The following is a 20,471-nucleotide window of genomic DNA, read 5'->3' on the forward strand; positions in this document are numbered from 1 at the left end:
TAAGTCGAAAGTCATCATTATCAGTTAGCCTTAAATTCCAGGTGCGATGTAGCAGCAGTGAATAAATCAGTGTTTAAACCGAAGTGCTCGTGAACTTTAAAAGAACAAAAGTGTTCTGCTTTGTTAAAATAACGATAACTTTCGTAAGGTGAAACCAAAGATTATTTATTAATGTCACTACCGGTTTATAGTATCATAACCTTTAACACTTATGGATTAGCCAATCAAAATTACTTCAGGAGAAAAGTAATTAATTAGTTACTTCGTCTATTTCGTTTGTGTTTGAATTTCGCGCAAAGCTACACGCGGGCTACCAGCGCCAGTTGTCCCTAAGTTAGCACTATAAGACTAGAAGGAAAGGAAGCTAGTCATCACCACCCACCGCCAACTCTTGAGATACTCTTTTACCAACGAATACTGGGGTGACCGAAACATTATAACGCTTCCACGGCTGAAAGAGCGAGCATGTTTGGTGCGACTGGGATTCGAACCCTCGACCCTCAGATTACGAGTCGAACGCCCTAACCATCTGCTCTTGCCGGACCTATAATATTAGTACTTTCTGAAAGAGAAACTGTATGTAAATGTGTGTACTTTTAAGCAAGTGTTCGCAAAACACTGGATTATTTGAGGGGTGAACAACGAGGAAAATAGTATTATGAAAGAAACAGAAAGAATCTCATAACTAAGAGAGTGGCTCCCCATACTTTGTCATAATGAGCCCCAACCCCTGAAGCTAAAAACAAAACCAAAATCAATAAAGTCCTTCCAGTAATTCAGGATTTGAAAAGTTACTCGGGAAAACCGCGCTGCATAAGACTTACGTGTTACGGCTGCTTAAAAACGCCACCTGGGAAGATAAATAGAAGTTAGTCGTGTTATTTTTCTAGCAGCTTTTGGTTTTGAAACCACCAAACTCTCTCTAAAAATAACATAAATAAACGTGAACAAAAAAAATCTGGCCTACCCCCTCGTGCACTTTCGCGATTTCATAGTCTGAGAGCTTCCATTTCCAGTATTTAAGCATTGACTTTGTAAAAACGCAACCGACACGGATACACCTTGGAATTATGTGTGAGATCTTGTACTCGTAGAACAATATCAAAGTGTCGTACTAGAAATGTCATAACGTGGGGCACTTACAACCAAGTCGTAACAGACAGGTTTCCATCTCTTGTGATAGAAGTGCCATCACGTGGGATATTAACAAACAAGTTGTAAAGACAGCTCCGCAACCAGTTATCCGTTAAATCTTTAAATGAAGGTTGGCTCTTTTTATAAAAGAATAAAAAGGTCCAAGGTTCGTACCGCGAAGTTGCTGAAGACGCCCCATTGATGAAAGTAACAATCAGTTCTGTTATTTGTTTCAAATACAGACAGATCTCTTGTGGCGGCGTGTACTAATGACACGCTTCCTTCCCACTGGACAGTTGTTTAAAATTAGGTGCGGTCAACCCGCGATCGATTTCTCTGGAAATTTCGTTTCTCGTTTCCGCTCAGTTAAAACATATCAACAATAATATTGAAAAAGTTTTTTGTTTTTTTTTAAAGATTTGAAATTAATTTAGAGGTAACTGACGGTCTCGAATACTATAGATATATTGGTGGTCACGTTACTTAGAAAGGTTATAATAAACATTCATAGTAATGCTTATTTATGTGTGTTGTGGTCACCGCGTGGAATCGAACCTTTTCGGATGTTCTTGGAAAACAAGTTCATGTTTTCTTTCTAAGCTTGCGAAGTCGGTAGTCCTCCAAAAACAGAGTTTTGTGAAACCTTAAAATAAACTTGAAGTTAATAAAAACCAATTTGTAAGACGTTTTAAAACAATGGTAGTAACTTATTAAAGTATTTCGTATTTCATTAATTAAACTATTAAGAAAACCGTCACTGTTTTAAGGGAAAGAAATTCGTTAATGTATCATAACAACGGAGATCTTTATGTTCAGAAATTTGCAATGTTAGGAACCGAGTTTTTACCCCTGTGGTGGGCAGAACACAAGTAGCCCTCTGTGTAGCTTTATTTAACTACAAACAAACAAATGTCGGAGAACTATATTTTCACAACAAACAAGGTGAATATGACGGAAGTGGGCTTTTAGTACTAAATGATATTCAATAGTTTGTAAAGTTCTTGTTTGGATTGATTTGTTTCGAATTTCGCGCAAAGCTACAGGAGGGCTATCTGCGCTAGCCGTCCCTAATTTAGCAGTGTAAGACTAGATAGAAGGCAGCTAGTCATCACCACCCACCGCCACCTCTCGGGCTGCTCTTTTACCAACGAATAATGGAATTGATCGTCACATTATAACGCTCCCACGGCTGAAAGGGCAAGCATGTTTGGTGCGAAGGGGATTCGAACCTGCGACCTTCGGATTACGAGTCGAGTGCCTTAACCACCTGGCCATCCCGGGCCTGTTGTTTGTTATCGAACACGGAGCTACACAAAGCGCTATCTGTGATGATCTGCTTATCACGGGTATCGAAACCCAATTTCTAGCAGTATAAGTCCGCAGACATACATATCGCTGTGTCACTAAGGGGCAAATTGTACAGAAGTTTGCTTATTTGTTTTACAATAAACACAAAGTTATGTAGTGGATTATATGTGCTCTGCTCTCTACAGGTATCGAAACCGGATTTCTGATGTTGTAACTCCGCAGACATGCTGCTGGGGTTTCGTACCAAAGTCAAGTATGAGCATGCGAACGTATCGCGTTAAGAGAAGACCAGTTTAGTGGTCATATGAATAATAGTTACTATAAAAGTAACTTGCACATTAAATAAACTAATTTTTAACAGTTTTGTTGTGTTTATTTTCACAAAATTAAAAATGTAGCTGATTTATACCTTAGTGGCTCAGCTAACAGCTAATCATGTTAAAATTCGTTGTCTCATCCCCGCGAGGAAAGCTTCTCCTTAGTTCTTGTGTAGCTTTGCACTAAAACAAAGTATTCAATTAAGAAGGGCACGGTATGGATAAGGCACTCGACTTGTAATCTGATGGTCGAGTGTTTGAGTCCCCGTCACACCAAGTATGCTCACCCTTTCAGCTGTGGGGGCGCTATAATAGGACGGCCAATCCCACTGTTAGTTGGTAAAAGAGTAGCTCAAGAGTTGACGGTGAGTGGTGATGACTAGCAGCCTACTGTCTAGTCTTACACTGCAAAAGTATGGACGGCTAGCGCATGTACTCCTTGTGTAGCTTTGCGCCAAATTCAAAATAAACCAAACACACAAATACAAACCCAGTTTAGAAGTTTCGATTCAAAATGGCTAAACATGCGTAGTTGTTCGTAATTTTGAAGTCATAGAGTAGAGGAAAGGAAGCAATATAAGAACACCCTCAGCTACCAGTTAGGCTGTTATTTTCTTGCTAAATAGGAGGAAATTTGACAGTCACTTCTATAGCTTACCCACGACCACAAAGTGAATAGCACATTTCTACGGCAACGGGACGCAAACGTTGAGCCCTCGAAGTTATAATTCAAGCATTACAAACACAGTACAACGCCTAACATGTTCAAACAAAAGTAAAAAAAAAAAACACAACAAAAACAAATCAATTAATTTACTGTTGTTATTGATATTCGATGATGAAAACAATAAAAAAATAATTATCAGAGTTTCTCAAAACTCAGTTTTTGTTTATTTTTCATTTAGAAACTTTTAATGTCAAAGTAATTACTCTTTGATTATTTAAAATAACAGAAGACACGTGCACCACATTAGGATAAAAAGGTTTTAACTCTAGTTGGGTAGCTCAGTTTGTAATATAAATCTACTCTTGACTTTATTTTTTTTTAAACGATTGTTTAATCTATAATAAGGAAAGTCACGCGCATAGTTTTGCCACGTGCATAGTCTTGTTACACGTAGGGCAATGTCACTTTTAGTATAATTATACATTACTGATATAACGTTCTTATGGAACACAAAAAAGAGACAATAATATTACAAGAGTCACGTTCGATACAATGTTCTCGCTGGTGAATCCTTAGTTGGTGAATAATTAGTCCTAGGCAAATCACATCAGAAGCAGTTAAAACTTCGAAACTCCCTAAGGTTTCTTTCCGAAAAACTTGATAACTAGTGGGCAAAAAACAAAAAACAAAGAATCCACAAACAATCTAAACTAGCTGGAGGTTATGTTAATCCTAGCCTTTCCAGAGCAGTTTTGATCTTTACGAGAAAACATTTTTAATTTAAACACACACAGTGCTGGTAATGGGTGTAAGTAAAAACAAAGTCTCTGAGCACTAATTTCAACTTTTTAATAGTGTATGAAAACAAAATCTTATATCACCGTCAGGGTTCAAAGTGCACGAACTACTAATAAACACATACAGACTCGTAGTGTGTGAACTACTAATAAAGGTTAAAAGTGAATGAAATAATTACAAATATTACCCTACACTTCCACAGTATAGGTTTTAATATGGATAATGACGTTTATTGATTATATTTTTAGTGATTCTGAAATAGAAACAAAATAGCAGAACATAAATAAATGGAACTATTCTAAAATAAGAAAACGTTTCCATGGTTACGACAGTAACTTAAATATGACAATATAACTACCATCGTAAAAGAGTCAAAACTGTATATCTACCACAGCAAGTAAAAATGCTGTTAGATAACTTCTGCTACCTCCTCACAGTGGCACAGCAACGAATCTGCTGACTCACACCGCTAAAAACTGGGTTTCGATACCCGTGGTTGAGAGAGCACAGATAGCTCATTAGGTAGTTTTGTACTTCATTGTAAACAAACAACTAAATACATAACTTCTAACTATAACAACGTTTAGTTTGAAAGCTGTAAATTGGGTTTAGATCCCAGCGTCAGAGAGAGAAATGATAACAACCAAACTAAACGTATAAAAAAAATAAAACTGTTACACAGTAGCAGTGGTAACTGAAAAACACAGCAACGTAACAACTGCAGTAACTAAGGAAACAGTTGCAGAATTATCAAAGTCACGTAACGCTATTTGCATAGTCTCCTTGTAACGGATTACTTAGTTACTAAAACCAATAAAAAGGTTACGTAGTACTGTAGCTAATATAAAACAGATCACATGGTTAATATGGCCAAAAGAAAACAGTTACACTGTTACTATAAGAACTTAATATCAGTTACATAACTTTTGAGTAATATAAAATAAAGTAAGTAAAAAACAAATAAATGTCATTTCGATCACCAACGGGATAACTATAGAGGTATTGTGATAATTACTGAACCGTATAATTAGTACTGTACCGTATCAGACAGACTCCAATAATTGATACAAAACTCTAGTAAATATTTGAACCGACACACTACACTGTGTATAAATTATAGTAAGTATACTGTGTACAAGTTACAGTAAATATTTGCACCGTCACACTACACTGTGTATAAATTATAGTAAATATACTGTGTATAAGTTACAGTAAATATTTGAACCGACACACTACATTGTGTATAAATTATAGTAAATATACTGTATACAAGTTACAGTAAATATTTGCACCGTCACACTACACTGTGTATAAATTATAGTAAATATACTGTGTAGAAGTTACAGTAAATATTTGCACCGACAAACTACATTGTGTATAAATTATAGTAAATATACTATATACCAGTTACAGTAAATATACTGTATACAAGTTACAGTAAATATTTGAACCGACACACTACATTGTGTATAAATTATAGTAAATATACTGTGTACCAGTTACAGTAAATATACTGTATACAAGTTACAGTAAATAGTTGAACCGACACACTACACTGTGTATAAATTATAGTAAATATACTGTGTAGAAGTTACAGTAAATATTTGCACCGACAAACTACATTGTGTATAAATTATAGTAAATATACTATATACCAGTTACAGTAAATATACTGTATACAAGTTACAGTAAATATTTGAACCGACACACTACATTGTGTATAAATTATAGTAAATATACTGTGTACAAGTTACAGTAAATATTTGAACCGACACACTCCATTGTGTATAAATTATAGTAAATATACTGTATACAAGTTACAGTAAATATTTGAACCGACACACTACATTGTGTATAAATTATAGTAAATATACTGTATACAAGTTACAGTAAATATTTGAACCGACACACTACACTGTGTATAAATTATAGTAAATATACTGTATACAAGTTACAGTAAATATTTGAACCGACACACTACATTGTGTATAAATTATAGTAAATATACTGTATACAAGTTACAGTAAATATTTGAACCGACACACTACACTGTGTATAAATTATAGTAAATATACTGTATACAAGTTACAGTAAATAGTTCAACCGACACACTACACTGTGTATAAATTATAGTAAATATACTGTATACAAGTTACAGTAAATAGTTCAACCGACACACTACACTGTGTATAAATTATAGTGAATATTTGTGTACAAGTAAAACACAAACAAATGATTGAACCGACAGTCTATATTGTTTTAAGCACAAATAAATAATTAAACCGACTGTCTACACTGTGTAAAATACAAACAAATGACTGAAACAACAGTCTACACTGTGTAAAATACAAACAAATGTTTGAAGCATCAGTCTACACTGTTTACAACACTAACAAATGTTTGAAGTGTCAGTCTGCACGGTGTAAAATACAAACAAATGACTGAACCGTCAGTCTACACTGTGTAAAATACAAACAAATGTTTGAAGCATCAGTCTACACTGTGTACAACACTAACAAATGTTTGAAGTGTCAGTTTACACTGTGTTGTTTTATTTTTGTTCAATAAAGCTCGAGTTTCCCATTACTTTGGCTTTCCTATTACGTCTGGCAGATACTTCATGTTGAGTGGAGGGCTCAGTATTGACGTCACTTGAAGTCGTCAAACAATTAGTCAACCATTGAGCTCCAATCCAATAATGACACGTGTTTTTATTTTCATGGTACAGAGCATGCAGTAAATAAGTGGAATGGTAAATATTAAATTGGACATATTATAAACTACTATTTGGTAATTATAATTAATAACTAGTAAACTATATCTGTACGTATAAAGTTCGAGAATTGAATCTCGACAGTACGAAAAATCTTTCGGTTATAAGTGTGGACAGTGATGTTGACTGTCTGGTAGGAAACACCTTTCGGTTATGAGTGTGGACAGTGATGTTGACTGTCTGGTAGGAAACACCTTTCGGTTATAAGTGTGGACAGTGATGTTGACTGTCTGGTAGGAAACACCTTTCGGTTATAAGTATGGACAGTGATGTTGACTGTCTGGTAGGAAACACCTTTCGGTTATGAGTGTGGACAGTAATGTTGACTGTCTGGTAGGAAACACCTTTCGGTTATGAGTGTGGACAGTAATGTTGACTGTCTGGTGGAAACACACCTTCGGTTATGAGTGTGGACAGTGATGTTGACTGTCTGGTAGGAAACACCTTTCGGTTATGAGTGTGGACAGTGATGTTGACTGTCTGGTAGGAAACACCTTTCGGTTATAAGTGTGGACAGTGATGTTGACTGTCTGGTAGGAAACACCTTTCGGTTATAAGTATGGACAGTGATGTTGACTGTCTGGTAGGAAACACCTTTCGGTTATGAGTGTGGACAGTAATGTTGACTGTCTGGTAGGAAACACCTTTCGGTTATGAGTGTGGACAGTAATGTTGACTGTCTGGTGGGAAACACCTTTCGGTTATGAGTGTGGACAGTGATGTTGACTGTCTGGTAGGAAACACCTTTCGGTTATGAGTGTGGACAGTGATGTTGACTGTCTGGTAGGAAACACCTTTCGGTTATAAGTATGGACAGTGATGTTGACTGTCTGGTAGGAAACACCTTTCGGTTATAAGTATGGACAGTGATGTTGACTGTCTGGTAGGAAACACCTTTCGGTTATGAGTGTGGACAGTGATGTTGACTGTCTGGTAGGAAACACCTTTCGGTTATAAGTGTGGACAGTGATGTTGACTGTCTGGTAGGAAACACCTTTCGGTTATAAGTATGGACAGTGATGTTGACTGTCTGGTAGGAAACACCTTTCGGTTATAAGTGTGGACAGTGATGTTGACTGTCTGGTAGGAAACACCTTTCGGTTATGAGTGTGGACAGTAATGTTGACTGTCTGGTGGGAAACACCTTTCGGTTATGAGTGTGGACAGTGATGTTGACTGTCTGGTAGGAAACACCTTTCGGTTATGAGTGTGGACAGTGATGTTGACTGTCTGGTAGGAAACACCTTTCGGTTATAAGTATGGACAGTGATGTTGACTGTCTGGTAGGAAACACCTTTCGGTTATAAGTATGGACAGTGATGTTGACTGTCTGGTAGGAAACACCTTTCGGTTATGAGTGTGGACAGTAATGTTGACTGTCTGGTAGGAAACACCTTTCGGTTATAAGTATGGACAGTGATGTTGACTGTTTGGTAGGAAACAACTTTCGGGTGTGTTTATAAGTTTTGACAGCAATGTTGACTGTCTACTAACGACATTTATAAAAAGACCGACTCACCATTCTACCAAGCTTCATTCACAATAAACTCTTCGTATTGCAAATGGTAGTGTCCACTTCTGATGTATATTAGAGTAACAGTGTTGTTTCATCGTAACATAATACATTTAGAAATCCTAATCGTTTTACCAAAGTGTTTTTATGTTTGTATGGAAAGCCATAACAAAAATTGGTAAATTATGTATGAAAAATTTCATATGGCTCGTTCATATTGTCATTCAAAACACAAATATAGATAAACATCTGTGAAGACATTTCTTTATATTTTGAGTTATTTGTAATATTAAAACACCTATATAAGGATGTTTTAATATCAAACCAACTAGATAAGGATCTTGGTATTTATATATACATATAAAAACATAAACGTTTTATATCTGTTTTTATTAATTTTTTATTTATTTTTCCGTACTACAAAAACCAATACGAGACTTTCGTATAAACCTGTCGAATTCAACAGTTAACACTTATTCTCATTTAAGATGTGGTCGAGTTTTCATACAGAAACACGAACTGTTTAATGTGGTTTCGGGTTTTTCAGGATTTTCTTCGTAACACTACATAAAAGATATCTACAGAGGTCTAACCCTAATTTTGAACGGATGTACCACAGTAAATAGTAGCTGTTGTAATTAGTTTTGTCTTTTCCTGGAGTGAGAGCTAGCAGTTACTTTTATGACGCACTTGTAGCTTTAGAATGTGGAACGTGTTTTTTTTCGTTTGTTTTTGTAATGAACAAAGAGTAAAAGGTCTTAAAGAGAACGAATAGATTTCATTTGGTCTTTCGATAAAGGTACTGGTCAAGTGACTGAAGGGTAAACATACTGGTCAAATGACTGAAGGATAAACGTACGGGTCAAGTGACCGAAGGATAAACGTACTGGTCAAGTGACTGAAGGATAAACGTACTGGTCAAATGACTGAAGGGTAAACGTACTGGTCAAGTGACTGAAGGATAAACGTACTGGTCAAATCACTGAAGAATAAACGTACTGGTCAAATGATTGAAGGATAAACGTAGTGGTCAAATGACTGAAGGATAAACGTACTGGTCAAATGACTGAAGAATAGGGTCTTTTAAACAATTCTGATCACACGAGGTTGTTTAGCATAATTTTTGTGGAATTAAACAATGAATGTGCCACATAAATACATATATTTTTAATGGTTTCATTTTCAAAAGCAAAAAATTCCTTCATACATGCTAAATGAGCCAGAGAAATACAGGGTGCCCAAAAAATAAATATATACACACTTTGAATGATTATAACTCACTCAAACTTTCTTTTTCTACAGTGTAACTCATTTGGAGTATTCGCAGAAACAAGACAAAGCTTTGAGAAAAGGAAATTTATCTTAAAGTGTTACTGGAATTGCGAGGAAGTAGCTGAAGTGCAAAGACGGTTCAGAAAAAAGTTTCAAACAGACACACCAACGTGAATCACCATTACTCGCATCAGAGATAAGTTTGAAACAAATGGAACTGTTCAAGATGTCCGTAAAGGGCGTTCTGGAAGATCGCTGTCGTCCATCAGTCACACACGAAAAGCAGAGCTGTTGAAAAGTCTCCAGCGATCTCCAAGAAAATCTGTTCGGGATACAGCCCGTGAGACAGGAATCCCAAAATCGAGCGTCCATCGCATATTGAAGTGCATTTATTGGAATAGTTTTATTCCGGCATTATTCCACGCCCTCAATGAAGGTGATCCTGACCGGAGAGTTGAATGCTGTTAGTGGTACCAGGCAAAATCTGCAGAAACTGCAGAGTTTCTAAACAAGATTGTCTGCAGCGATGGGGCCACATTTAAGCTACTTGGCACCCCAGAACCCGTATGTTACGGTTGAACACCACGTAAACTTACTAGGGATTTCAGTGTTGTGTGGATTATCAGCGTTAGGGGTAATTGGACCATTCCTTTTCGAAAACACAGTCACTGATCTCATTTATCTGAACTTCCTGCAATAATCTGTCATGCCACGCATTGAGCGCAATTTGGAGATCAGGAGTTTTACTTCCAGGAAGATGGAGCACCTCCTCACTACTACAAGATGGAGCACCTCCCCACTACTACAAGATGGAGCACCTCCCCACTACTACAAGATGGAGCACCTCCCCACTACTACAAGATGGAGCACCTCCCCACTACTACAAGATGAAGCACCTCCCCACTACTACAAAATGGAGCACCTCCTTACTACTACAAGATGGAGCACCTCCTCACTACTACAAGATGGAGCACCTCCCACTACTACAAGATGGAGCACCTCCTCACTACTACAAGATGGAGCACCTCCCCACTACTACAAGATGGAGCACCTCCCCACTACTACAAGATGGAGCACCTCCCCACTACTACAAGATGGAGCACCTCCCCACTACTACAAGATGGAGCACCTCCCCACTACTACAAGATGGAGCACCTCCCCACTACTACAAGATGAAGCACCTCCCCACTACTACAAGATGGAGCACCTCCTTACTACTACAAGATGGAGCACCTCCTCACTACTACAAGATGGAGCACCTCCCCACTACTACAAGATGGAGCACCTCCTCACTACTACAAGATGGAGCACCTCCCCACTACTACAAGATGGAGCACCTCCCACTACTACAAGGATGGAACACCCCCACTACTACAAGATGGACACCTCCCCACTACTACAAGATGAAGTACCTCCTCACTACTACAAAATGGAGCACCTCCTTACTACTACAAGATGGAGCACCTCCTCACTACTACAAAATGGACACCTCCTTACTACTACAAGATGGACACCTCCTCACTACTACAAGATGGAGCACCTCCCACTACTACAAGATGGAGCACCTCCCCACTACTACAAGATGGACACCTCCCCACTACTACAAGATGGAGCACCTCCCACTACTACAAGATGAAGCACCTCCCCACTACTACAAAATGGAGCACCTCCTTACTACTACAAGATGGAGCACCTCCTCACTACTAAGGATGGAGCACCTCCCCACTACTACAAGATGGAGCACCTCCCCACTACTACAAGATGGAGCACCTCCTCACTACTACAAGATGGAGCACCTCCCACTACTACAAGGATGGACACCTCCCACTACTACAAAGATGGCGCACCTCCCCACTACTACAAGATGGAGCACCTCCTTACTACTACAAGATGGAGCACCTCCTCACTACTACAAGATGGAGCACCTCCCCACTACTACAAGATGGAGCACCTCCCCACTACTACAAGATGGAGCACCTCCTCACTACTACAAGATGGAGCACCTCCCACTACTACAAGATGGAGCACCTCCCCACTACTACAAGATGGAGCACCTCCCACTACTACAAGATGGAGCACCTCCCCACTACTACAAGATGAAGTACCTCCTCACTACTACAAAATGGAGCACCTCCCCACTACTACAAGAAAGAGAACCTCCCCACTACTACAAGATGGAGAACCTCCTCACTACTACAAGATGGAGCACTTCCTCACTACTACAAGATGGAGCATCTCCCCAGTACTACAAGATGGAGCACCTCCTCACTACTACAAGATGGAGCACCTCCTCACTACTACAAGATGGAGCACCTCCCCACTACTACAAAATGGAGCACCTCCCCACTACTACAAGATGGAACACTTCCTCACTACTACAAGATGGAGCACTTCCTCACTACTACAAGATGGAGCATCTCCCCACTACTACAAGAGAGAGCACCTCCCCACTACTACAAGATGGAGCACCTCCTGACTACTACAAGATGGAGTACCTCCTCACTACTACAAGATGGAGCACCTCCCCACTACTACAAGATGGAGCACCTCCCCACTACTACAAAATGGAGCACTTCTCCACTACTACAAGATGGAGCACCTCCTCACTACCACAAGATGGAGCACTTCCTCACTACTACAAGATGGAGCATCTCCCCACTACTACAAGATGGAGCACCTCCCCACTACTACAAGATGGAGCACCTCCTCACTACTACAAGATGGAGCTTCTCCCCACTACTACATGATGGTGCACCTCCTCACTACTACAAGATAGTTCATCTCCCCACTACTACAAGATGTAGCACCTCCTCACTACTACAAGATAGTGCATCTCCTCACTACTACAAGATGGTGCACCTCCCCACTACTACAAGATGGTGCACCTCCTCACTACTACAAGATGGAGCACCTCCCCACTACTACAAGATGGAACACTTCCCCACTACTACAAGATGGAGCACCTCCTCACTACTACAAGATGGTGCACCTCCCCACTACTACAAGATGGTGGACTTCCCCACTACTACAAGATGGTGCACCTCCCCACTACTACAAGATGGAACACTTCCCCACTACTACAAGATGGTGCACCTCCCCACTATTACAAGATGGAGCACCTCCTCACTACTACAAGATGGTGCACCTCCTCACTACTATAAGATGGTGCATTTCCCCACTACTACAAGATGGAACACTTCCCCACTACTACAAGATGGAACACTTCCCCACTACTACAAGATGGACCACCTCCCCACTACTAGAAGATGGAGCACCTCCCCACTACTACAAGATGGACCACCTCCCCACTACTATCTTAATGTGAGGACCTATCTTGATGAACATTTACCGAACAGATGGATTGGGCGAAGAGGTAACACTGAATTTTTCCCATCTTCACCAGACCTCACACCTCTGGACTTTTTATTTACGTCAAAGATAAGGTTTACAGCACAAAACCTGCAATAATCAATGAGCTGAGAGCAGAAATTGAAAGAGAATGAACCCAAATACCAAATGAAATGATTCGTGAAGTTTGCAATTCCATCTGTCCACGTTATCAGTAGTGTCTGGATCAGAATGGTCATCAGTTCGAACACCTGCGATAACTCAAAAGATTCTACACTTCTCTTCTTAAACTTGAATTATAAAACCATGCTATAGCTTTAAAAAAACATTCTATTTATAATCATTCAAAGTGTGTGAACATTTTTTTGGGACACCCTGTACATATTTATTAAATCTTTTTACTTTAAACAGTAAAAATACCCTCATTTCTTCAATGAGTCAAATAAATACATGTTTATTTAATGCTTTCATTTTTAAAAGTAAAAATAAATCCCTAATTTTTGTTGAATGAGTTAGATAGGCTTCTTGAGTTCATCCTAACTTGTACTAAAATCAGAATAGGCTTAGTTAATAGACTTAGTTCAGAAAATTAATTTGGAAGCACTCGCTATATTATGTTTCTTTTTTTACCATGTAACTAAATTTTGATTACTAGTTTATTTAATATTTAATCTACAAAGGGTCCAAAGAAAGCGAATACCAGTATAAAATGATGTTTGAATATAAAAATAAAGCAGTCACTAGAAATTTGCCCCAGGAACTAATGACAACTCTTTAATAATTTTACTTTTGTTCTCTACGACAAGCAACGTTTCATCGACGGTATTTTTGCAGATAGGAAAGTTTTTAACGTCGCACGTGTTCAATTTAGTCTGTTTGCTTAATAGCAAAATTTATATATGGTAACGATCTTGTTGGTGAAACAGGACAGTTGGTACAACACTTTCAATGTAGCTGTGAATAATGAATTCTGCAAGCTGGCGAAAAGGTGTGTTTCTTCAACAATTTATATTCAAATAGGATCTAACAAACACACTGGTGGTTGGAACATGAGCCATATGTTGCAAAACCAATTATTACAAGCCAGTCTGAAGAGAGCTGGACAACACGTCGTTGGTTTTGGATATAGCGAACATAGTGTGGTCGAATCACTATTGCTATACATTATTCTAATTCAAGTAACGTTCCGAAGGTTTGTTTGTTTTTAATTTCGCACAAAGCTACAAGGGGCTATCTGTGCTAGCCGTCCCTAATTTAGCAGTGTAAGACTAGAGGGAAGGTAGCTAGTCATCACCACCCACCGCCAACTCTTGGGCTACTCTTTTACCAACGATAGTGGGATTGACCGTCACATTATAATGCCCCCACAGCTAAAAGGGCGAGCATGTTTGGTGTGACGGGGATTCGAACCCGCGACACTAAGATTACGAATCGAACGCCTTAACCCACCTAGCCATGCCGGGCCCACTTCTAAAGGACTATCTACAGAACGTAGTGTTTAAAATATGGTGGTCTTAATAATGATATATTATGAGAAATATAATTGTGATTTCTTTAATATCCTAAACGTTTGGCGATGTTCACTATTTCGTAATATGTGTACATTGTATATTTCATACTTTTTGTAATGCTAAACTGTATCGCATTTCATATCACATTAATTAAACAAATAACGCTGAGTTTGAAAGCGTCGTCACGTTATAGGAGTTAAACATCTAACACCAGTCTAGTATCATTATAACACTATTATAACACAACTCAGTAGTACCATTATGATATTTTAATACCTCTGTAATACTGTTATACTTGGAAGAAAAAGACACTAAAGTTCTAATGTTATTTGTCGTTTCCTAATAGCTCTTAATTTTACTACGAATCCAAAATAACTTAAAATATCAGACACTTTCTTAAGTCTCAGAAACAAGGAGCACGTGAAAAAGGAATAGTTAGCCGACAATTTTAATGGTTTGATGTACAAAACAAAACAAGATGAAACGTTAGAGTAGGATATATTAAATATTAGGGAGTCGGTAACTGTTAAAACCAACAAATATCTCACAATACAAAAATAATATTTCTTTTAGTACTTGTCTGCTAAGTAATTCATAAAAATCAATCAGTAGTATCGATGTTACTCAGTTGTGAAATTCATTTATAAATATACGATTAGTGAGCGAGAAACTTGAAAACACTACTCACAGTTATCAGTTTGACTTGTTAGTGCTAAGCCTACCAATTACTCTAGGAGTAGAAACAGTAACTGATCTTCCAGCAGTTTGTACGAAAAACAGCAACATGTGACTTAATAACATTTTATTAAATATTTGAACCGACTGTTTACACTGTGTAAACCTCTAGTGAATCTTTGAATTGACTGTTTACACTGTGTAAACCTCTAGTGAATCTTTGAATTGACTGTTTACACTGTGTAAACCTCTAGTGAATCCTTGAACCGACTGTTTACACTGTGTAAACCTCTAGTGAATCCTTGAACCGACAGTTTACACTGTGTAAATCTCTAGTGAATCCTTGAACCGACAGTTTACACTGTGTAAACCTCTAGTGAATCCTTGAACCGACAGTTTACACTGTGTAAACCTCTAGTGAATCCTTGAACCGACTGTTTACACTATGTAAATCTCTAGTATATGCTTGAACCGACAGTCTACACTCTGTAAAACTCTAGTGAATTCTTGAACCGATTGTTTACACTGTCTAAAACTCTAGTATATGTTTGCACTGAGATTCAGACTGTGAAAACTTTAGTAAATGCTTGAACCAACTGCTTACACTCTGTAAAATTTTAGCAAATTTTGGAACTGACATCCTACACTCTGTAAAACTCTAGTGAATTCTTAAACTGACTGTTTACACTGTGTAAACTTCTAGTTAATTCTTGAACCAACTACTTACACTGTGTAAAACTCTATTATATATTGGCACTGACATCTACACTGCGTAAAACTTTAGTAAATGACGAACAGAACCAGTTCAAAAAACGAACAATATAAAGAAAGATTTGGTTCGTTTTTCGGTTTAGTTTTGTCATTCAAGAAAATAAAAAAAAAGACTGGGAAAGAAACTAGTTTAACGAACTAGTTCTGAGTAATGAGAGCTAGTTATAACGCTTTCTTGACGATTGACTTATTGAATGAACGCTATTTGTAGATGGAAACTGTTAAACGATGTAGAGTTGAAACTTGTCGTCTTTGAAAACGGAAAACTGGTACAATAGGTCATTTATAACAGTAAAAACGTGAGTAACGGATGAGTACCCTCTAACACAAAAAGTAATCAAAATGAAGCTAGCATTAGCTGCTGGTACAATAGAGAAAACTAATTTGAAGTTGATGAGAGCTCACGAACTAAAACGTAAGAAACTTTCACTCACACAAATGGCTGTTGTAATGTTGTACAAAAATGACGTCACAGGTGACAACAGTTTTAAAATAATGGAAATGCTGTTTCTTTGTCGTGTCTGATTAGACCTGGTGTCACATCATTTGTCGCCCAAGTTACGAATATCAGATACCATATTAGAGACGTAGTTTTTGGACAGGTTTCATTTATTATTTTTCGTAACATTACAAAACAAAATTACCAGTGACTGAGCCCAGGTAGAGAAAGGGATAAGGTTATAACAATGTTAAAAAAACAATCGTATTTTGTATTGTTTATAAATTTATTTTTAAAGTTACACAATGGACTCTTTCTGTTCCGACCTGGCCCGGCATGGCCAAGCGTGTCAAAGCGTGCAACTCGAAATCTGAGGGTCGCGGATTCGCATCTCCGTCGCACAAACATGCTCGCCCTTTCAGCCGTGGGGGCGTTATAATGTGACGGTCAATCCCACTATTCGTTGGTAAAAGAGTAGCCCAAAAGTTGGCGGTGGGTGGTGATGACTAGTTGCCTTCCCTCTAGCCTTACACTGCTAAATTAGGGACGGCTAGCGCAGATAGCCCTCGAGTAGCTTTGCGCGAAATTCAAAACAAATCAAACTGTTCCTACCACGGGTATTGGACACACGATTGTCATTGTTGTAAACCTTCACATTGCTGAGCTGCTTTGGAAGGCAGGAAAACAAGTAAATATACTCTTCAAAAAAAGAAACGCAAAAAAAATATTTGTTTTATTTTAAAGAGAAATATATGTAATAACGTTACAAGCTCAGAGTATGTGATGTTACACGTGTTAAGGCATTGATTGTCAGACCAAAATGACAATAAAAGTTGCGCACTTTGAAAACGGAGGAAAACATCGGGTTTTTCGCCAAAACGCATGCGTGTCCAATAAATGTGTTTGAGAGATCTGCATGTTCTGCAAGTGCAACATGTGCAAAATCCCTATAAAAGTGACGGGTTCTCGGTTTCCGTAGCTCAGTGTTAAGCCACTGTCACGCAATACAGTTACGCCAAGACTGACTGAAGCACAACGCAACAACGCCATTGGTCGCTTGGAAGCAGGCGAATCTCGATCAGATGTTGCCAGAGCTGTGAATGTCCACCCAAGCACCATCACAAAGCTATGGAATCGTCACCAACAACATGGATCAACTCGTGACCGTCCACGATCTTGCAGACCTCGTGTGACCACGCCCGCACAAAATCGCTACATCCGGTTACGTCACCTTCGGGATAGGACCACCACTGCGACGTCTACTGCCTCAACCATACCAGGGCTGCGTAGGATTTCCGATCAGACCGTATGCAGCCGTCTATGAGATGCAGGAATCCGACCTCGACGTCCAGTCAGAAGCGCCATCCTCACCCAGCAACATCGTCAAGCACGGCTGCAGTGGACTCGGGCACATCGGGTATAGCCTCATCGACGATGGAGGCATGTTTGGTTCAGCGATGAATCACGTTTTATGCTTCGTAGGCAGAATGGAAGGACCCGTTTTTACCATCGTCGAGGTGAACGTTTTGCAGCAAACTGTGTGCAGGATGTTGACAGATTTGGTAATGGCAGTGTCATGATGTGGCCTGCCATCGCCTACAATGCCAGTGCAGACCTTTTGCAGATTCGAGGGAATCTTACGGCTCAACGATACGTCGACGAGATTCTTAGACCCCATGTGCAACCCATCATAGTGAACGTCAACGACGTTTTTCAACACAACAATGCCCGTCCTCATACAGCCCGACTCACCACTGTCTTCTTGAGACACCACAACATCAACGTTCTTCCCTGGCTCTCTAGATCACCAGATTTAAACCCCATCAAACATCTTTGGGACGAGTTGGACCGACGTCTGCGACGGCGACAACCTCAACCGCAGACTCTACCTCAGCTTGCAGCAGCTTTGCAGGCTGAATGGACAGCCATTCCACAGGATGTGATTCGTCATCTCATCGCTTCCATGGGCAGGAGATGCCAAGCAGTTATTGATGCTCACGGGGGGCATACTCGTTATTGACGTTGAGTGACGTTAAACTTCAACTAGTGAGCGTGGACTAGTTTGCAGACTTTGGATGTTCAGCAATGAATGTGCAAAGTTTCACACATGTCATACAGAACTACCCGGAATAAACTTGTTAACAATTTGTCTCAAAATTTGCCTTTTGCGTTTCTTTTTTGAAGAGTATATATTACAGCATACTAAAGACTTGTCATTCGTTGTCCAAACATTGATCTGATCTGATAATATTCAGAGGACCACCTCAGCTTTTATAGATCGATAAGCTGGAGGAAATAGGATTTAATTTTTATTATTAAGTTTCAACATAATTTTAAATTTCTTATTTGTTTGTCGTTAAGTACAACGCTAAACACTGTATTATTTGGACTTTATTCATTGCAGAGAAATGAACCCTTAAATTATAGCGTTATAAGCCCTGCAGTTTACCCCTGAGCTACCTCGGTATGATTGTTTGTATGTTTGTTTTGAATTTTGCACAAGGCTACTCGAGGGCTATCTGTGCTAGCCGTCCCTAATTTAGCAGTGTAAGACTAGAGGGAAGGCAGCTAGTCATCACCACCCACCGCCAACTCTTGGGCTACTCTTTTACCAACGAATAGTGGGATTTACCGTCACGTTATAACTCCCCCACGGCTGAAAGGGCAAGCATGCTAGGTGTGACAGGGAATCGAACCCGTAACCTCAGATTACGAGTCGAGTGCCTTAACCTTCTGGCCATGCCGAACCCCGCGGTAGGAGCCCCTTTTTTAATTGGAAAATACTGAACATAATATGCAGAATTTTAATACTTATAAGCTAACTGTAACATGGAGCAAAGAATAATGGCTAGGAATATAAACTTCCTAAGTTTGGAAATCCTTCTTACCCTTAGTGTAGACGACGTTTTGATATTTGAGCTGACAGAACAACATAGCTACTTCCCCGGGTGATGGCGGGCTCGAGCTATTCATGTATTTCCCAAAAGGTAATGCTTCCTGACCGGATACATTTTTCTCATTAAAGTACTTCAGGACATCTATATCTGAAATTCTTGCGGTGTTTTCGTAAGATGTTTCCATTTTATCAGCAGGAAAACCGACTAATGTACGTAGTTCATGACTTACTTGGTTGGTCTCTCAAAAGAAGCTGTTACGTTCTCCATACGACAACAGCTGGTATGATTATTCGTAGCCACCCAAACTTTGAACAACTTCGACCACAACTAACGAGCAGGATAGCGTTCACATGAAACAGATTCGCTTCCCACGAGCTTCTGACGTCACTGCTAGCACACCCAATCGATTGTAGCTTTCAGAAATGTCCATCGTTCTTGCGAGTGTTTCTATAATACAGAAAGTTTGTTGATCAAACTTTGAAGCGAACAGATACACATGCCAACCAGAAGGCGATTTTAAAAAATCTAGATTAAATTACTAATAATTTGATTATTCTAGTCAGTGCAAGGGTGTGTATGTGTTAAAACAGCAAAGTGAGATAAACACAACACATTCAAGAAACTTGAAGACAGAGTGTTTATTTAAAATTATTTGATCTATATTTTTCCCGTTTCTCAGTGGTATTTGTACTTATCCCAAGCGGCTCCGCAGTTAGTTTGAGTGCTTATAACACTAAAACTCTGGTTTCGATACCCGTAGTGAGCAGAGCACACACACAGTAGCCCATTTCGTAGCTTTATGTTTAAAAGTTAAGTAATAAATTAATCAAATGACACTAGAAGTGCAATTTTAACTTTATTTCACTAAATAGATATGTAGAGTACCCCACACAGAATGGAGTTCGATAAGACACTGCAGAACGTGTGAAGTCTCGAGGGAACGTGCATTCCTCGAAGTCTTTGAAAAAAACCAAAAGATGACATCGTGTGAAGATTTATCTTTCGTTGTACGAATTTCTTCAGGAACTTTGTTCTCGTGTTTGATAGT

The 20,471-nt window shown here is 39.0% G+C and overlaps 1 protein-coding gene across 1 annotated transcript in view; it reads right to left on the reverse strand.

Moving 5' to 3' along the window:
- LOC143234448 (corticotropin-releasing factor receptor 2-like) overlaps positions 1-19,758 on the reverse strand; it is an 86,922-nt gene extending 67,164 nt beyond the window's left edge. The window contains exon 1 of the mRNA XM_076471838.1: positions 19,415-19,758. Within this exon, the coding sequence (XP_076327953.1) occupies positions 19,415-19,607 (193 nt within the window). The 5' untranslated portion in view covers positions 19,608-19,758. The remainder of the gene's footprint in view (positions 1-19,414) is intronic.
- Between the last annotated feature and the right edge of the window lie 713 nt (positions 19,759-20,471).

The sequence above is a fragment of the Tachypleus tridentatus genome, chromosome 12, assembly GCF_004210375.1.
Source record: "Tachypleus tridentatus isolate NWPU-2018 chromosome 12, ASM421037v1, whole genome shotgun sequence".
In the NCBI taxonomy this organism is placed as follows: domain Eukaryota; kingdom Metazoa; phylum Arthropoda; class Merostomata; order Xiphosura; family Limulidae; genus Tachypleus; species Tachypleus tridentatus.